Here is a 20,341-nt window from a genome sequence, read left to right on the forward strand (position 1 = left end):
GCAGCTCAGCTGCAGTTTCCACCTACATCTTCCTTCCTTCCTATCCAGTTAACACTTCACTTTTCATATTTTTATGGTCTGTTAGTGTTTTGCTAGTGTTACGGTCTCTTAAGATCAGAAAGGATGTTCATACTTCTGCTACATATGAATAACTTGCTAATACAAAAATTCTAATGACAAACTGTTGTAATCCTGGTGGCTGCTAGACTGAACCTTTCCAGATTAAATCCTTATTTTGCCCACATAGAAACTGAGAACACTCTTCACTGCTTTACTGAGAATACCCACATACATTAAGAGGCCTACTGAAGCCATTGATTCATATCATACAAACTTTCAAATAGTGAAGCACAGTTTTTTCAGCTAAGTTCTTGGGCATATAGAGAGAGGAGGATTACAGAGCACACAAAGTTATATCACAAAAAGCCTCACTGAAAACGCTATGTTCTATTCAATTCTAAATATGTTCAACATGACTACTTGTTCATAAATCTTATGAGGTGAATTTCTACTAAATATCTTTTTGTATATTTTTTTTTTTATTGGTGAGAAGGGATAGAATTTGAAGAGCTTTCATAAGGAAAAATTAGTCCCCATGCAAGCCAAAATATGCCATCTATTTTTTTTCCCCCCAGATATGTTTTTATTGCTTCACTTAGATATCTTCTCCATAAAGAATTCTTTATGCTTGTCTATGTCCTCTAAAGCTTACCAAGTGTAGACAAAAGACAATAGTGTCACTGGGTTGCTACTTTTTTAGAAATCCCAGATATTACAACTATACATGTCCAAACACTCAGAATAGCACATGTGCTGTAAACCCAAAACTTCCAGAAAGTACTACGACTTCCTGCCCAATCAGGTCAGATATAAAGCTATAAAACATATCAGAGCAATGGAAAACTTTTGTCATAAGACACTCTTTTTCATCCTACCTGAGTCTCCCATCCATATGCGCCACAGAACCTGGTGAAAGGGTGTGAATAAAAATCCCTGAAATACACTGGAAGTAGGGGATGCTACATAACCCAATTCCGAGGCCAACACCTGGCTCTGAAAGAAGTAATAATTTTAAAGAAGTATAAAAAACAGTTAAAAAACAATTGGAGATAATGTATTTTTTAAAACCATCCAACTGTCTTCAGTTTAAATAACTTATTCTGAATGAACCAGACACCTACTCTTGTGCTTATTAATTTTACATATCCAATATTAGCTGCTGCTCCTACTGTTTTTTTTTTTATCCATCCAAGTTCTGGTTCATATTTCATTACTGGTACATCACAAACATGGTGCGATGCAAATTTATTTTGCAAAAAAACCTTTCATGACAGTGGAATTCAAACATTTTCACAAGGAAACAGAATTAAAAAATTAAGGAGTAAGTGTGATGTGTGGCCATTGTTTGATGTATCATCACAATCCTCTTTCTGCATTCTATAATGCTGCTTAAGATTTTTGTAAATTAATTCTTTGTTCATTAATGCCAGATCCCATACTGTTTGGTAAGTTATACTGTTACCTCATATAGACTTTTCTTTGTTTGTTATTTTGATGTTCCCGTGTTTAAAAGTGTATTTCATCCTGTCTGTTTTTGTTCAAAAATAGATGATAGAAATGCAAGAAGATAGGTATATATTTTATTTCTTTTAAAGCCTTTTCAAGAATGAAACAGGCTGCTTGAAAAATAAAAGGATAAATCATAAAATATCCTCAAATAATAAAGGATAAAAGTTGCATAATCTGCTTAATAGATAGTAGTTGTTGCTAAGGGATTTACTTTTTCATGTGATGGACATGAATGTGACAATCAAATGCTTGAGTTTTAAAAAATAAATAAGTAAATAATAAGGATTGTCTCTTGAGGACAGATGGTATTCAAAAACCTGCTGTTGAAGGATAGTTGTTAGCACTGGCAAGTACCAAGATCTACTTTAGTACGTCTGGAAAGAAAACCTTAAGAAAAGAACTAGGTTAGTGAGGAAAGATTCAGATAGCAAATTAATAGTGTTTTGTGAATCAGTGCCTTGGTTGCAAGTGCTAAATTAATTTTGGAACTTACCTTTGTTGAGGCTAACTTCCATTATTACCCTGTCATTGGGCTTTGTAGCATTTAATGAGAATGTTGTGCTTTCTGAACTGAAAGAGCTGTTTTCTTTGGTTATGCATATACTAGAGCTCAGTGACTGACACAAGTGGGGTGACAAGTAGCTGGAAGCAGAATGTGGTGTGCTGAAGCTTGTCCTGACTGTAAGTGTCAGAAGACCCTTTTTGGCCTGTTGGAAAGAAAAGATGATTGAATGGGTTGACTTAACATGCATGTTGCATATAAAGACTGAAATTGTGCTGGAAGGAGAGTACATAACCTTGAATTTTTGTAGAGCATCATAATGTGTTAATCCATGCATTGATTCTCCATTCAGTTCTAGGATTTCATCACCTGTTTTTAAAATAGAAAGTCAGACTGTTACTATACTGTGCAGTAAGTTGCATTATAAATGTAGTCAAAAGGAGACTTGGAAATGTAATAATGGATGCAGATGTAAAAGTCACTTATGGCTCATTTTAGCTTTACTTTAATCTGCTGTTAGATATCATTCTTTGGGAATCTGGAGTGGGAAAAGGGAGAGAAGAAGGATATCCCACCTTCTTGCAGCCTTCCATCAGCAGCAGCAGCTCCACCAGGAAAGATGGTTTTGACATAGATGCCTATTGGCCCATAAATGCTGTCCTTCCCTCCAACAATGCTGAAGCCCAGACCCTAATTTATGGAACAAAAATGATGTGTGTGAGCCTAAGTTCAGTTTTCATAATACCTTATTTGCAGTGTTTTCTGTATTAGCTATATAGGAAGTACTAGCTAACAGAATAGTATAATCCATGAAATCAAACAAACAAAAAATCAATCAAACAAAAAACTTTATGCCAGTAGTAAAAGCAAATGAAAAATTCAGTTGAATACTCTCGTGATTTGCATTTTGTTTCAGTTGCAAATGATTACTTCCCAATTATAAACACACAGGAAGACTTCTAAATCCCTCCTCCTCCCACCTTGTACCAGTATGCAACCTTGAGAGATTCACTTATCTGTTGTTTTCCTTGATTTACTTTCCCATAAGCGAGAGTAATAAAACCACCATATAAAATCTTGATCTCTCAACTAACTGGAGACATTCAGAGGAAGATCTTGTGGAGATGTCTGTCTCTTACCCTCTACCAAACAGGGTTAATGCATCTTGTAAGCTTAAGCAATGCTGATAGCTCTTCGTACGTAGACACCACTCTTTGATTTATTTTTTTCCCTTCTTTCTTATATAAAAAGTCAAATGCTATCTGCTACCCTCAGAATGATGTTATAAGACTAATTTGTACCTTTGAAGCCATTTAACGTCTCTCAAATGAAAAATTAAAATACTATGCTGATGATGTCCTTATATCATCCCAAAACACAGACAATAAATTATGATTTTGTAAATGATGGTTATCATGCTTCATGGAATAACTTCTGAGAGTCATCTCACAGCTTAAATAGTTATAATTAAAATATTAAATATTTAAATAGTTATTAATAACTTTAGAACCTTATTCAACAAGTTCAAAAGTTATATTTTTAAGTTCATAGCTTCTATATTCTCTCTGTATTCTGTACTCTCTGTTTTCTGCATCTTCAATGACAATAGTTTTTTAGATATAATTTCACAGATATTTCAGTAGGTTAACAAGGTAATTATGATAACTAATCACTCCTAATAAAGCCTGGATATTAGTTGGTACTCTAGAAGTAGCAACTTAAATACCCTGAAGTAATTTCCTTGAACATTGCAGATCACATTTGGGAAATAAATTAAAACTCCATTTATGTTATATTAACAGAACCAACCTCACCTTCCCTTGTCCTTTCATCAGTACGATGTTTGAGATTACTGAAGCCTGTGAGCCACAAGATGTGTGCACTAGCTGTGCTGTACTCAGTGATCTAGACGGCCTTGAAATTGCCTGTGGACATAAAAATATAATAAAATAATAATAATTAAAAAAGATATACTCTTAATGCAGAACCACATATTTTTTTGATTTAGATTAGAGTAACTTGTTTATTTTAAATCTTCTTCTTTATAACTGATGCTACTAAGTGCTTTTAAAAAATCTTTCTCGTTTTCTAAAGTTGGTTGTTTCTTCAGCTGATCAGTTTGCATGGAACTGAAGACCACACTGAGTAGTCAGGGCTTTTTATGCTAAAACTGGCCTTCTTTTGTGGTACATTCAGCAGTTGGTGGTCTGTCTTTTGCTATCTTTAAATGCACATGACTTGAACTTTGAGGTCTTGCTTACTGAAATTGCCCTGTAGTGACTAAACTAGAGCAAAACTAAAACCATTGGCCCTTGAGGTTGTGTGGTGGTGTAGAGAGACACATTTTTGTGGTCTTACTTGACTCTCCATGCCAAAATCTTGTTTATGGCTATTATGGGTCCTAGACAAGTATTATCTTATTTATCTCTAAGAACTTAAGTAAGAAACAAGTAGTTCTAACTTCTTCCCTCATTTTTGCCACAGAATATAATGGGACATACAGAGCCCCTTTTCTGCATTTCCCAAAAATGTGCACTAATTAGTGCTTACAAAAGCCCTTCATACTACAAACTACTCTTCACTGTTTCCATGAGCAACCAAATACATGTAGATTTTTTTCTACATCTGAAACAGGTGAAGCACATTCTTTTTGCTTGATAACCAAAACAAGGAATTTCTCAGTGCTTTCTCCCTCCATTCCACGGCTAGTAGATGTATTCCAACCCCTGAGATCTGACCCATTTTAATGAACCTTTAATGAAATATTTAATGAAAACCTCCTAACTGAACATAGAATTGGGAATTAGAAACTAATTTAAGCACTGACAAAAGTCATTAGCTAAAGCTAACACAAAGAACAAGGTTCAGAAGGGCCAGAGTTAACAGCACTCATTTACAAGTCCAAGCAAATTTAACGCTTTTTTTTTTTTTTTTTATGCAGTAAAATGAAACTATCAGGTGTGAAAGTGCATGGAATATCAGTGAAAAATTAGGCTTCTATATATGCCAAAAATAAGGCTCAATTTGACCTGAATACAAGCTTATTTATTCAACATGGTATTGGGAATATAAGTAAGAAAAGGGAGGTGCTATGAAAGACCAAAAATATACTGCACAGTGCACAGTGCCACATCAAGGTGATTGTTTATTCCCCTTTTTCAGGTCTCCTGAATCTGAAAGTGGAAATCTTCAAATTTCCTCTGCTTCTGTTTGTGAAAGGAGCTATTTCTGTCTGTGCAAGATGTGCTTTGTATATCTGTGTGTGATGTACACAGAACAGTACCCAGAACTGGGATGCCACCAAAGAACCTGTGGATGGGCAGTACCTGCCACGTGCGACCTCCAAGCAAGATGAAGTCCAGCAAGTCCCTGAGGGTTTGTCTGCACGGGCATTGTTTGGTTGGGATTTGTGCTCTGGTTTGCCACCTCCTCATCCCTTTAAAGCCCTCATCCAGGCTCTGGTGCCCTCAGGGTAAAGGACTGCCCAGGGAAAGGTAGGGCAGCAGAAACGAGACCCCCAGCCAGGCTTCAGAAGGTGGCAGCCAACTGTGAGGAGTTTTGTCTCCATCACCCCACTCCAGGCTTGAATCTGGGGACTTCATCCACAAATATACCCACATGCCCTCTAACCTGCCTCTGCTCTTCTGGCCTGAAGTGGATTGCTTAGCATCCACCTGGATAGCAAAGGGGCATATGTTAATGAGGTTGTTGAAATATGTCTGACTCACAGTGGAGTAGAAAGTGGGACACCTCACGCAACTAGGGGCAGTGACTACCAGCCACGAGGCGAGTCCATACCTGCTTGTGGCCATGTCTGGGCCAATGGAGGTGACTCGGGAGGCTCACGGCGGCAGGGCCCGAAGCTCAGGCCGGGGTTTTATCAGCCACGTGCACAGAGCATCTCCACGGCCAGCGGCGGGGAGACACCCAGGAAAGGGCCTCTTCAGCGGTGAGCTCTGAGGCGGCTCCGGGTGGCTACCAAGGTGGTGCAAACCACACGGGGCGATTTACACACACTGTAAAACCTGCCGGGGCAAGGGGAGGGAGAAGCTGCTGAAGAAAAGGGGTTTTGCTGGCACAGTACTTTGCCTGCTCTCCTACTCCCCATGGAGGAGGTGTGGGGTTTTAAACAGAGGTAGCAGGCAGAGACTGGAGGTGTCTCCAGCGCCATCTTCCCTGACAGGAGGCGTCTCTGGCGCCATCTTCCCTGACAGGGCTTGTGAGGAAGGCACATTCTGGCGGAAAGCGTGGCTGCCAGCATCATTCCAAGATTCTCATCTGAGTGTATTTTGTATGTTTTTCAGGTGATTTCCTGTAGTACTTACTGGGGTTCTCCCTCCAGAGCAGTCCAGCTGCTGGGAAAGTGATTTCCGACTGGTATGGAGAGCGTGGGGCTGCCGATCTCTGAAGGGCACGGCTTTCCGGGGCGTTGTGCAGTCTGTCTCCACTGTCCAGTACGGGTTTATGCCTGCCAGACATGGGGAAAGGTCTCAGTTACTTCTCCTAGTTTCTGGCATTTCTGCACGTTCATCTAATATGGTAAATTTTACTTAGAAATGTTTTTCCAGATGTAAATTTCTGTGAAGGGAATGATCTTTTTTAATTTTAACTGTATGAGTAGCCATAACGTTAAGTATAGCAAAAGCAAACATTCCCTACCAAAAGAGCATTGGTTTATTTAGAACCTTCAGAAACCAAACAAACCAAAACTTAAAATTGAATGTTTATGCACAACACCCTCGATTGTAGGGTATTGTGAATATAAACGGTGATGATTTTTGGTCAGTAGTTCATAGCTGAGGATCTCAGCCTAAGTCTGGACAACAGGTGCAATTTCTTTGAACACTGCAGTACCATCACACAATGGAGTGTTGTGCTGTTTGCTCCCTGAATATTACAAGAAGAAAGATAACTCCTTTGCAACTTACTGGTTGAGTTACTGCGAGTCCGTTGACATGTGGCTTTATTGTGCAAAAAACAACCATTTTGTGTTTCCAGAGGTCTTTCCTTACAGGTTGACGTTTCCTTAAGACAAACAAACAAAAAGACCAGGGACATTTTAAGCAGAAATTCTTCCACCTGTTGATTTTTTATAATAAGACCGCAAGAAATTCTGGAAAGTGATCTCAATTTAAAAACAAATTTTCTACTAATTTGGCTTGTAGAAATTGCAATCTGAATCAAAAACATGGAGCAAAGTTAATTATTTAAAAAGGATGGTAAAAGAGAACACAGCTCAAAGTTTTGCTAGAAACATGATTATAACTTGCCAAAGGAGTAACAGAAATAGATTCTGGTCTTTAGTCAGAATGGACAGAAAATTAATGGTCATCCCCAGTCAATTCAGAGAGACTAATGTTTCGATGTATGGTAAACCGTAGCCATACCAGTCTAACTTTTGGAGGTGACTGGCACTTTTGGGAACTAAGCTTTCCTTGTCTTAGAAGGTCATTATTTTCAAAAAGAAGGTGTTTAGACCCAGCTTGGCAAAGGTGAATAGGTTACTCCTGCTGATCTTAAAAGGATGACCAAATATGATCTGTGTGTTTAAAAACCTTTGTGGCCTAGGCTTTAGTGTTTTCCAAAAACTCAACCCCTTCTAATTGGAATGTTGTACTTCAAACTATGGCCACTAGTTCTAGCATTTAAAAACGTGTAGGTAACACTTTCAGGATTTTAAATACAAGTTTTTAAAATAGTTTGAAAATAAACAAATGATAACAACTGAATAACAGGTTGATGTAAGGAATAAATACTGGATGTATATGGTTTTTGATAGCCCTATTTCTGTCATAACACAAGGAATGCCACTGATGAAGGAACCAGTTAAAGGAATAACATTATTGAATGCAGACCGCATAGGGAAACTGATTGAAGTATAATAAAATTCCAAATAATAAGGGTTTTGGTCAGAAATATTCTGAAAGGGTTAAGAAAGTCATAGAGCACCATCAGAGCAGGATCCATATGTTCTACCTTGTCTGGGGTCAACCAAGACAAATCCTTTCTTCCAGAAGCCAAACAGTAGTGCTGTTTGTTTCTCAAGAGCTAAGCAATGGTAATTTTCTCCTTCGACAGCAGGTGGAGACATCTGCTAAGCAGCTAACTCCTACTAGGGCTTTCTGGTCCCTTTCTCTAGGGAGCTCTTCAGAATTCAAAAAAAAAAAAAAAAAAAAAAAAAAGCAGATCCTTAAAGAGGCATTATGAAACTGCTTTTGGCAGTGTTTCTCTCACGAGCCAGCATGAAAAGCCTTTTCTTTCAACCTTAAGTATTTTGTAGTAGATTTGTCTTTAAATGTGCAGTTCCCCTGGCTGCATCTTGGGTGGTACTATACTACAATAGTTTAATATAGTCCATCTCTGGCCACTTAGGCATTTAAAGGAGTGAAAATAAACAAAAAATTTGGCAGAATCCAGTAGACATCTGTGTGAGACAGTTCACAACACTTCAATCTTAGAAAGAGGTACTTTGTACCAGACCTGATAGCAGCTTCAGTCAGGATTGTTTTCTCATTCCAGGATTATACCAGAGCTTTTTATGTTATTCTACTGTAGATTTAAAAGCAGAAGATGACTTGTCTCTGTAGCAGACTCCGGTAGCATTCATCCCAAGAACTTCCTAGCTGTAGACCGTACATTAAAAAAAAAAAAAAAAAAAAAAAACAAGCAAAAGAACAAACTCACTACTTCAGTACAGGGCCTGCTTTCTGGATTCATGGATCTTCCTTTAATCCACCTCTGTCTTTGCTCAACTTCCAAATGGCAAATGAAAATTGGCAAGCAATTGGTTTCTAAAAGGAGGGATTGTACAGCCTTTGCTAGAACTTCCCAGGTCCTTGGCTTCCCCATAGCCTCTGTTTATCTGGGAAAAAGCTATGCTGAAAGTTACCAGAGTCTGACCACAAGAGGTTTGGGGTTTTGTCAGGAAGAGAAAAAACATGTTCTTCAAATGTCTGCTGCACAAATTCCCCTTCTCTCTCAAGTAAATGTTGTCAAATCACCCCACAGTTGGAGGGGAAAACACAACTTTCATGCTTACTTTGCTAGCCATCACTACGTTCACCAGCCGTGTTGATGATTGAATGAGAGTTTCAGCCTCTTTGCCAGACAGATCTTTAAGTGATTGTCCATTTAGTGCTAACAGTTCATCCCTTGGGCTCAGACAACCATCCCTTAAAAAACAAAAAAAAAAAATAAAGAAAATAGGAACATGCATGCATATCATTTTATAGATGAACAATATGGCACTAGTGTGTTACATGCCTTACTAAGGAGTGAACTGCAATTTTCCCCTTGCCTTGAACACAGCTGCCATGGCACGTTTTGATGTATGATGCACCCCATCCCTTGCTAGGACTTCTTCCCATCACTACTCCCTTCTGCTCAGTCCTGGTGATCAACAACTACCTTTCCTTATACAGCTGCATCCATCGATAGCTTAGACTTGAAGTGTACCTTAGAATAAAGCCATGGTAAGTACTGTTCTTGCTGTATGGCTGCAGTCCTGCTCCAGACACCCAGGAACACCCTGATGTGGCTGGTTGCGCTGTCCTGACCATGAATACTGTTACTTGCAAGCTTTCCTGGGCTCTAACTACTCTGCCTTTACTATCAGAGCTCTTGTTTTGCCTTAAGTTCTCGGTGCCAAATGGTTCAAGCCACTAGTATCTGTACTACCTATGGGGGCAGAGCTCAAGCGTGAGCCATTCCCTCCCTTTTCCTGCATTTCCCTGCCTGGAAGCTCCCATGCTGGCCAGCTTGTTGTATATAGACATGCTCAAGGACTTTGAATAGCTTGCAACCAGGCTCCTATGACAGTAGAAAATAACCCGTGTTTGTCATGGTCATGCAAAATCCATGCAGACAAATAGCTCCCTAATAAGCTTACTAACTCCATACATACTGTACCTGTTTGCTGTGCTTCCAGCAGGTACCTTGCAGCCCATGAACCCTTTCCAGAGAGGTGTACAGTTTGGATTCCTAGAGAGCTTGATTCCTGAGCTGCTGTTCCCTGTGGTTGTACACAATCTGCAGATGCAGCTGTCCTGATTCAGGAAGATGAAAGATTGCATTGAAAGAAAACATACCAAGGATGTTAAAAGTTACTTATCTTGAGCCTTTTTAAGAAATGCATAAAATGTCCTTAGAACCAGACTGCCTTTAAGATGAAAAGACCTTTATAACACTGTGCAATTGTGAATGAATAATTGTGTTATAGAGTCAGTGTTTAGAAAAAGTTGTTTTCCTTAGGACATTAGTGGCTTCCGTCTAAAAGAGTGAAGTACTACAGCAGAGCGCCTCTTTGCACAGAGGGAAAGAGAACTGATAATACACTTCTCATAGTAACTAGGTAAATTCTGCCTATGCTAACTATTATAAGAAAAGACAGGGAGGAAAAGTAAACATACACCAGAAAAGGAAATACTCCAGAAACACAAGATGTCTGAATGAAAAATAAGTGTATACAAAACATTGGAAGCTCCACCCCAGCTGCTGACTTTTTAAGGAGGGGGTAGGGAGCAAAGATGACTGCAACAGTGGAAGATTTTGTCTGCTCCAGACTGAGGTTGCTGTAGTCTGTGTGTTGCATCTGGAGGACTAATTGTAAGCACATTTGTAACACAGTTATGAATCATTAACATGTGGGCATACAGAAAGAGAAATAGTCTTAAGTCATATGAGTAAATAAAGCAAGGAATGAATTGACTAAGCATACAAAGGACAACACATTTGTCTAGGAAATACACTCCTGTAGCACAAATACTTAAACACTTACAAATTCCAAAGAAACAAAGGAAACCGGGAAGTTAGCACACCATTTCTTCTCCATTTGCTCAGTTACATATCCTAATTCAAGTATTCACTCATTCTCCTCCCTGCTAAATCCACCTTCCCTGCCCCCACCAGCCTCTCCATACTCCACAAAATGAAGAGGGTCCTCAGTGTATCCTGGATCCAGGCTTGTTCCCAGGAGACCTGTATGACTGGGGTATAGATTTCTGAAGGGGAAACACATTTCGTATGTTAGGACAGGCCATTGTCAGGAGTGCTGTCTCATTCACAATATATGGGAATTGATGGTCAGTATTGCTCCAGGATCCCCTGGTCCGAGTGCCACGAACTATTTCCAGTGATTTAAAGTCTTCTGACAGCACAAGGAAAGCTGCATAATCATCTTCTTCAGCATCACTAGGGTTTCATTTCTGCTCTAAGCAGAGTTCATCTAGCCCTGAAGGTTAGAACCATTATGCCCTTTCACCACAGATCAATAGGGATCACAATATACCTTAGAATCATAGAATCTGACTGACAACAAAGCCAAACTTTGGATTTACAGTAATTTCAATAAAGGTCATTGACATCCTGTATGTTGAAGCCTGGTTCCCATTCTGAGACCTGCCAGAGTAAATCTAAGGCTGTGAATGAAAGAAGTATTTGAGTTTGAGCCCTATGCTCACTACAGGCTGAATTCAGTAGGTAATGGATAAGGGCTATACTTGTATTGACTGACTTGTTAACTCTGTGGGTTTGCTTGCATTCCAGATTGTCTGCCACTACTGAGGAGTGTCTGAATTTTACGAAGCCTCTTTTGTTCAAGAAGAGTACTTCTAGTGAGTGATAGGTAAGTGCATGAGTATGGACAAAATTCTATTTTAAACCAGTTTGTTTGAACTCTAGTGTTAGTTTTGGAGCTTCTGTATTTACTTTTTAACTAAAGTAAATACCGTTGGGAAATACCTGCTTGAAATCGGGACTATGTAATGTTCTTTTTTTTTCTTTAAAATCTTTAGTATGGTGAGAAAACAAAGATTAGAATTCTAATGTCTTAAAAGTCAGATCTTGAGTAGCAAAAATTGTTAGCTAACTTTATGTATGTTTGTTATTTGCTTTATGTATTAGTAAGAAATTACAGGCTACATTCTGCAAACATGAAGCATCCATTAAATTTTTAAGGTTTTCAGAAGGGCAATGTGCTAATTCTAAAGCATAGAAGATGTAAGATAGATATTAAAGGTAGAATCCTTTAGTCTTTTGTACCGCTCCCCTGAAATATGTTGACATGCTCTCACTAGTATTGGTTAGGTACACACATGGAGAACTTTGCATAGTTGTTCATCTTTCTCCATTTCAGTCTGGATTTAACTTAACAGTGGGCCTTTTCAGACTGTCCCTAACTTGTCTCTGTTAAGAACATCATCAGTTACGCTCCTACTCTTCCAGTAACTTGCTCATAGTGCTCAGCTGCTGCGTTGATAGTATTTATAAAAACCTTTGTAATCTAATTGTCAGAAAGGCATTTGGCTCTCATCAATTTCTCAGGACTTCACAAAAGTGCAATTGGTTTGGCTCTGAAGGTTTTTTGTTGTTGTTGTTGTTTGTTTGCTTTTTTTAGCACTGTTTAAGTCCTTTGGGAAAGATGTGTTTTGTACAATGGGACAAGTGCTAGGGTGGTAATTTGGGGACATACATGTGAAATGACAGCAATGAGAACTTATATGAACGTTCTTTCTAAGAGCAATCAGTTGCACACACTTACTCAGTTGGAAGAAAAGTTAAATGAACTGCAGAAAAATCTTGGGAAAATAATTTGTTTAAATCTGTAGTCATCTTACCAGGTTGGGCTACATTTCAAATAGGCTGTGTGTGTCAATAGTTTTCAAAATTCATTTATGTGAATTACTTAAAAATTAAAAAAGATTACTGGGCTGCAGACACATGTGGCAAATATCTGTACGTTGTCAGCATTTGCACTTTTGGGGATCTTGGATATAGATCACTATATTCAGATCCAAGTTGTTGCAACATGACAGAAAATTAATAAAAGCTGTTCTTTAGAAAAGTAAGCACTTGACCAATTCACGTTCCAGCATTCAATTTGCTTTGGGTTTTGTTCTTTAATGTCTTTTATTTCCTGTCTCACTTGTTATTTTATGCGTAGAAATACTGCTGATGGTTCCAAAAGTAAAGGCAGTATTTGTTTTATATCCTCCTCCCTTTTAATGCGTCCTGCTGTTTTTGTAAGGTGATTTATAGCTCTGAATGTAGCAAATGCTGAAAATTTGCTAAAATAATGTTGACAGGTTTGGTGTGTGGGCAGGTGGATTCTACGTCAACTTTGCCTTCTCATTATTAGAACATATGTTTAAATGTGTATTTGCAGCCAGTGAATAAAATCTTTCTCTGCTTATAAGGGCCTTTGCAACCCAACACTTTGAAAGTGCATTATAAACAAAATTAGTCTTTAAGCTGAATCTGCTTTGCTGAAACATTAAAATCAAAGGTAGATTTCAAGAGTCTTCTTAAATTCATTTGTGTTGCAGGTGAGAGTAGATTAATTTTTCATGTGTTTTGTTCTGGAAAAGTCATTTGCAAGTCCAGGCCAACTCTCTCCTGCTCCTCTTCTTTTGTCATGCCAAATGAAAAGTTTGAGGATGTTTTTTTATCTGACATTTAAGAGATTTCTTTTCCCTTCATGTTCTCATTAAACATTTCTAGCCCAGAGTCCTGTCTCAAAACATCTCATTCCAGATGTTGTTTTGAAATAAGGGTAACCATGGCATCTGTGAAAAACTAAAAAACTTTTGTGCACTCTTAACATAAGACACAGTAGTTAGATTGTCTGAAATGAAGTAAAGTGTTATACAAGGCTAGTTCAAGTAAGGTCTTTGACTCAGTTAACTAACCATATGACAATGAGTTGATTGTTGTTTAAAAAAGGACAAAAAATAAAAATAAAACAAAAATTCTTACAACAGTACAATAGTGAATTTAAATATTTGGCTTTTCTGGCTTTCTGACAGTGAAATGGCTGGGATTTCCAAGTGGAAGTTTAAGAGAATACAGCCTTTGGGGATTTTCTTCAAGAACCATTTTTTTCTGTATAATTTCTAACAAGTTTCAGCATATCTCTGGTACAAACTGATATGACTCCACTGATTCTGACGTGCCCTAGCCAATGCCTTGGTCCTTCCAAAATATTTATAGTAGATGTGATTCATTTTCCCAGCAGCATATTCCCTTTGCAATTAATAAAATGGTAGAAGCCAGAATGCCTTTAGATGATGCAAGAATCAGGGCATGGGATTCAGGTTCTGCCCTCCATAGACAATCAGAATATTAGATGTTACAGACAGACCTTTCCACCCTTCGTTGGTATGTTTTTCTGGGAGCCTGTGCCCTGGACCACATTTTGCAGCATGCACTATCTTAATAAAACAGCCTCTTTTCCAACTTGCTCTGGGGATAGCATGGTCCTGATGTCACAAAACAGGAAGGCTGGAAAGACAGAGCAAATAGAAAAAGGGAGGAGAAAACATAAATGTCTAAATAGTCTCCCTTACTTGCTTTGTTTTTCCATCCTTCCCATAGGCTCATGTTCAAGACATTACAGTCTGTTGCCATAACACTTGTCCTGGTACCAAGCAGCCAACTAACTGGCTTTTGCACAAAGGCGAGTTAATAAAAATAATTCTTGTGACGACCAAGAGAGAAAATGACCTTTTGCTTTTTTCCTTCTTCAAGCAGACAGTCACGGACCTAGGGGAGCAAGGACAGAGAAGTTTCTAGAACCAAGAGGAATCATGCAGTCAGATTAGTTTGGATCTAACGTTTGTGTAAAGAGCCATCCCTTCCAGTTTACAGTTTATTCTAAATGTTTTTTCACCCCTACCACCATCCTCTGTGGCTCGTACCTCAGTGCTTCCCAGACTGTCCACAGTGCAGGGCTGAGAGCCCATTGACTGTAATGTAATGCTTCTGGGAGTGTCTCTTAACCAGCATAGACTGCTGTTCTCTGAAGAACAAGTCAATATTGTCTACTCCTGTCCATCCTTCCTACAACTGACAAAGCCTCAGAGTTTGTAATGACACGAGCAGGCAAGGCTGTCTTCAAAAGTGTTTGCTTTGTCAGTGCATCAGGTATCAGATAATTTTTTATTTATTTTTTTTTTCCTTTTCAGGCCAGCTGAAACTGCTGAGTTTGTGAGAAGCAAACTATAAAGCAGATCTGCTTATTTATATATTGACAAGCTGGTTTTCCAGCTCTGTCAGTGCCAGAGTAAATACACCTCACTTTAGAAACTAAGTGGTCCAGGAGCTGGCTGAATGGATGATGCCCAGGTAATGCCGGGTGCTGTAGGTACAGTGAGCAAGAGTCAATATAAGTGAATCTTGGAACAAAGAAACCAAATGAATTAAAAGACTGTTCTCATCATTGTTAGCAGTACATTTAGAGAAGGGGGAGAAATCATTGCTATTTAGAATATATAATGAAAGTAGAGGAGATGCATTGAAGAGGATACGAGATTAATGGATCACACTGAGGTCTTTGTCAGGTACCATTTTAGAGTGTGTGAGTTATGTGCTATAAGATTTTGATCCAGCTATTCTTTGCCTGGGTGTGCATGGTAACGTGTTATTTGCTTTTATTATTTTTGTACAATAGGTCAGACAGAAAGAAAGAAATTGTTGGAAAGTCTGTGAACTAATGGCCCTTAAGTGTGGCATCTCTACTTGCCTTTCTGCAGAGCAACATGTAGGTGAATAAGTCTGCTGTTGCAGTGCACAAAATGCACTGGGGAGGCAGAGAAGGAAAAAAAAGGAAGAACATGGTATTTGATAGGAAATGTGAAGTCGTTAACAAATGCACTTTGCTGCAAGTCTGATTCCTTCACTGCTCCTGGCTATTGCTTTTTCCTCCTCTTGTTTCACTTGCTTTGAAGTATTTTATAGTCAAGTACACATTCTCTGTTTCCTCTTTTCCTGTCTTCATAATTTTTTTCTTTTCCCTTCTCCATTTCCCTTTTCCCAGATTGTCTCCTGTCTTCTCTGTTCTCTGCGTGTCATAACAGATTTTCTGTGATAAAAAAAAAAAAATAAAGTGACTGGAAGGTAGGACTTCAGCAGGAAAATGACATATCTATGTCATTTTTATCAGTGTAGGCTAAAGTCATGGAATGGCATAACCACTAAGATCTGCTACACAGGGCCCTATGTAAAATATAATGGCCATGTTTTGCCAGGATCTGAATGTCCGAATGTCTCAGGTAACTGCATAGTTTACATGGATGCAGCACCCACTGAGGTTTTTGCCTTGAATGTAATGAACCACTGAATAGATGTTGATAGGCTCCTACTTAAGTCTTGTTTCAACCTTCTCCCCTTCCACCAAAGAGGTTATATATAACCTCACTACAGAGGAGGTGTCAATGACAACAGTTAAAGTTGTCTGTCCTTTACATGGGGACTGTGCCACCATGCCATATACTTTTGGAAGGAAGTTGCTTAGAAGATGCAATTATGAACTGAACCCCTGTCATCTAATACTGCCACACATCACCACAATGAAAATGGTAGCCAGTGTCACAACTTTTAGCAGCACAAATGTGGGCTATGAATGCCCTGGTTGAAAACAAAAATGTGTGTGTTAGTACAAGTCAGTCCTAGCACTGTGCTGTGGGATCAGCTGGTGGAGGAGCAGTGACATCACTTTGCAGTCCCATCCCAGTCAGTGTGGTACAGTTTCTGTAACAGTGAATCTCATGCAATTGACAGGGTATGGATTCAGAGATACTTAAGTTTTTGAGCAGTAGAGAAGAACTTGTATCAGGAAGACTGATGCTCCAGGTTCCCCCTTAGCTCTGCAGAAGAGAGTCACAGGGAGTGTTAAATCACACTGCACTTTTAAACATTCTTCTCTACTTCCAATGTGACAGAAAAAATTAAGTTATGCAGTTCTGTGGGAGTTATTAGCACCTTCAGAGTCATGCTTAAGGCTGCAGGCACTGGAAAGCAAACGAATAATGCAATAATCTCAGCAACACCACAGGAAGAATGGAATCAATTTTCTTGAACAAAGACAAGGACCCTTTAGCTCTGAGTCACGCATCATGAATTTCTGAATTGTCACATGGACTGAGGAGAGTGTGGTACATTAGAAGTTGAAAAATAGCTGTTGACTCCTTTCTTAAACAGAGAGGTTTTAAGCTAAAGTTAACACACGTGCTATAGAAAGGTTGTTATGCCAGGCTTATGCCATATGGGGAAAAAAAGATCACTGCTTTCATAATATAGGGCAAAGCCTCAGCAGCAGTGGTACAGGGGAAGGTTCGTGTAGGAGTTATCAAATTTAGCATGCTGAGATAAGACTTTTTAGAGCCGCTGATCTGTGACTCTGAAAGGTAGGAATATTAGCAAGTGGCACCTGAAGAAGTTTATATTGCTGTCAGAGCTCTGGAGAAAGAATTTACTGTGCCTTTTGTCTATAGTGGCAGTAAGCAACCCAAATACTGCCAGAAAGGCCTGGGTTACTGATTGATTTATGTCACCCTCCATCCAGGCTCCTGACCCATCCTGTTCAGTGACACTAACATTCCAACCTAAGAGAGGATTTATACCCTCAGCAGTTGTATTTTATCTGTGCAACAGCATTAGTTATGAGACTTACTCTGTTCCCCAGATCCCTATTTGAGCTGCTTGCCAGCTATAAAAGCAAATGATCTACACTTACAGTCTGCAATAAGATATTGAGTAGTTTCACAAGCATATGGATCATGACAGTTATTGGAGCCTGGCATATTTTGGAGGTATGCAAGTAATCAGACTGCAGCAGCTGACACACACCTAAGAAAGTGTTTCAGGCTGTGATAAAGAGAAAAGGGGAGAATCCACAGAGGCCAGCTCCTTCTTTACTCACACACAGAAATCAGCAGAGTGCATGCAAACTGTTTCCAAATGGGAGGAGGTGGTATGGTTTTGCAGGTGACTGTGTATTTTGGGACTTTGGTCAGTTCCACCTATTTATGTTTTCTGTCAGAATGCAATAGGAAGTTGGCTTGTTTTTGTCCTCATTCTGTGGTTTTGCCAAGGGGCTAAGATACCTCCTCACCTGAATTCTGTCCTGCTGCAGTCTTTGTAACATTGGGCTGTGTGCTGTGATCATCAGCAAGAAACTCAAGGAGTAAGGGGAGATTCAGATTTTAAGTGCCACTCTGTCTCTAGATGTAGAGGTCTGGTTTTAGTCAATTTTTACAGAAGGTAAGTACAATAGAATATGTAAGAATATTATAGGTGAAAGAAACTTTTTTTTTTTTTCACATAAGCCACTATTTCCACAGGTAAAAAGCATAAATACTGGGTATAAATACTGTATTCGAATATTAGATGCTGGGAGGACACAGACTGGATTAAAAATCATATCATAGCTGTAGTGACATAGAAAGTGAACAAATAGGATATGTCACAGAGAAGGAACTTTCTAAAGACATCTGAAGTGCATTGCCTAGACTGAAAAATGGTTTGGGGGTTAAAATAGTTTCTTCTTGATTGAAGAAAAATGGAACACTTACATCTCTAAAAAGATGTAAATGTTTTCTTTAGAAAGTGACCTCTTTGGTTTAGATCCACCACTACCTCCTTCCTGAATCAGATAGAATCTGCCTGCTGAATCTCCTGTGTCTTTAACAGTGTTAATATAATTTATGCTCACATTCATTTTCCTATAGCAACAGTTTTGTATTTTGAGCTGAGTACATATTGCAAGTAGGAAGCATCAGCTGTGCTAGTATGAATACACTGAGGAATGACCAATCAGTCACAGATTTCAGTAGAACGTTAATCAGCAGAGTGTAACAGCACAGCTGGGAAGCTAATACATTTTCATGCAGTTTATACAGAGCAGGAACACTGCAAGCTCATAAGCTCTGAAAAAGACAGATGGAATCCTGTGTTCCTGAGAAATATGAATTAACCCATTTAGGAATGACTGCAATAGGAAACATTACAATATAACACGCGGTTGCCTACCTTGATGAGTAACTTTCTTCTCATGTTGTTGCAGTTCACATTTGCTGCAGCCTTGGACTGGACTATGCTGGTGATTACACGTGGAGGATCAGGTGGGCTGTCTTCTGTCTCTGTTGTGAATGGCAGTTGTGTTCTAGGGCAGCAGTCAAAATCCTCTTGACCCCAGCTAGCAGAAATCTCAAACGGATCAGGGCATTTCTCATCGGGACTTGACCCATCATCACTGTTTTTGGCGTTGCACAATATAAGTGATCTTGAAATGGAGCGAAACTTTCTTGACTTCCTGTTCCCAGCATTGCTCTTTCGATCCATCTTCAGAGAGCTGGTGGTACTGCTCTTTTTCCTATCGTTCTCCCACTTATGTGGCATGATACCTTCAATAACTTTCTCCGCTTCTCTGGTGCTAAATATCCTCCAGGAAAGGAAATATAAAAAGTAAGTTGTAATATACCCCTACTCAATAACCTACACTACTGAAAAGCCCTAATGAATAAATTGAATCAACAGAGCCTTTCAGTCTGCTAACAACCACGTGATATCTCATGACTTGCTAATTCTGTTTCTGTGCAGTGCTCTACTAAATTCTCCTTCACCTTTTCATTCTCTTCCCATGCTCCCCAAGCACAATGGAGTGCTTTTAATAAATGTTTTTGATGCTTCCATTGTGCTACTGCTTTTTGGCTTCTGCTGAATTTGCATGTTGAAATCCTAAATTGAAAAGGAAGATACTTTAAAAGCATTATTCTATCCTGCTAACATTACTTGAAAAGAGGAAGCTCCTTCTGAAGTTTGATTCATGAAACCACTATAATTCAAAGAAGATTAATCAAATTGTTGAGGTTAAGTTCTCTGCCTGGCACATCTGATTTGTAAGTGGTTTAGCAAAAGCAGATCTTAGCCGTGAGAGAGTAAGAAATGTCAGGCTGCTATAAAGCTCCTACCTTTGCAGACCAGAACTCACTTAAGACTTTGCATTTAACAGTAACAGAGATCCAGTGAAGCACTTTAGATATGAATATCTGATTAAGGATTGAACTCTATAAAGGATTACAGCTCCAATACATCAATCAAAAAGTGTCCCATTACAGAAATGGTTTGCTTCGGTGTATGATACAGCACACCAAATTAAGAGAAAATGGAAGAAATGCTATACAATCAAAATGTGACAAGCTGGAGCTTTTGTAAAATGGAAAGAAAAAAAAAAAATAATAAGCATGTTAAGATAGCAAAGGAGAGCTTTGTTAAAGCAGTTTTCTTTTTCTCTCAGAAATTTTGTAGAGCTGTTTTGTTAGGAATGTATTAGTGCTAGAAAAAAAAATCAACCTGAGCAAGTCTTAATGAATTGCTTTGACTTGCTTAATTTTCATTATCATATTTATTACAAAAGACATTCTCAAGCATACCACTGAGAGAAAACGGTTGTACAATGTGCTACAAACTGTCTGGCTTGGGTTCAATGCAGAATTA

At 38.8% G+C, this 20,341-nt stretch overlaps 1 protein-coding gene and 1 long non-coding RNA gene across 13 annotated transcripts in view; one reads left to right on the forward strand and one right to left on the reverse strand.

Moving 5' to 3' along the window:
• The window catches only part of IL16 (interleukin 16), a 45,631-nt gene that overhangs the window by 11,871 nt on the left and 13,419 nt on the right, over positions 1-20,341 (reverse strand). For 4 of the 7 annotated variants that reach the window (XM_038184735.2, XM_072043553.1, XM_027465729.3 and 1 more), the window contains 10 exons: positions 18,875-19,286; positions 9,980-10,116; positions 9,111-9,243; positions 7,000-7,096; positions 6,397-6,539; positions 3,886-3,996; positions 2,647-2,761; positions 2,367-2,440; positions 2,063-2,276; positions 936-1,053 (listed from right to left, as the gene is read on the reverse strand). In XM_038184735.2, coding sequence (XP_038040663.2) covers positions 936-1,053; positions 2,063-2,276; positions 2,367-2,440; positions 2,647-2,761; positions 3,886-3,996; positions 6,397-6,539; positions 7,000-7,096; positions 9,111-9,243; positions 9,980-10,116; positions 18,875-19,243 — 1,511 coding nt within the window. In that variant the 5' untranslated portion in view covers positions 19,244-19,286. Of the gene's footprint in view, positions 1-935; positions 1,054-2,062; positions 2,277-2,366; positions 2,441-2,646; positions 2,762-3,885; positions 3,997-5,869; positions 6,011-6,396; positions 6,540-6,999; positions 7,097-9,110; positions 9,244-9,979; positions 10,117-18,874; positions 19,287-20,341 lie in introns of those variants that run through there. The other 3 variants (XM_027465730.3, XM_038184736.2, XM_027465732.3) reach the window with 3 other exon arrangements.
• Positions 5,179-20,341, forward strand: part of LOC113844791 (uncharacterized) — a 31,339-nt gene continuing 16,176 nt past the window's right edge. For 2 of the 6 annotated variants that reach the window (XR_011812081.1, XR_011812083.1), the window contains exons 1-4: positions 5,888-6,020; positions 6,376-6,610; positions 11,615-11,693; positions 18,909-18,966. This is a non-coding gene — a long non-coding RNA (uncharacterized lncRNA). Of the gene's footprint in view, positions 5,447-5,887; positions 6,021-6,375; positions 6,611-9,268; positions 9,544-11,614; positions 11,694-15,030; positions 15,191-18,908; positions 18,967-20,341 lie in introns of those variants that run through there. The other 4 variants (XR_011812084.1, XR_011812082.1, XR_011812086.1 and 1 more) reach the window with 4 other exon arrangements.

The sequence above is a fragment of the Anas platyrhynchos genome, chromosome 11 (assembly GCF_047663525.1).
Source record: "Anas platyrhynchos isolate ZD024472 breed Pekin duck chromosome 11, IASCAAS_PekinDuck_T2T, whole genome shotgun sequence".
Lineage (NCBI taxonomy): Eukaryota > Metazoa > Chordata > Aves > Anseriformes > Anatidae > Anas > Anas platyrhynchos.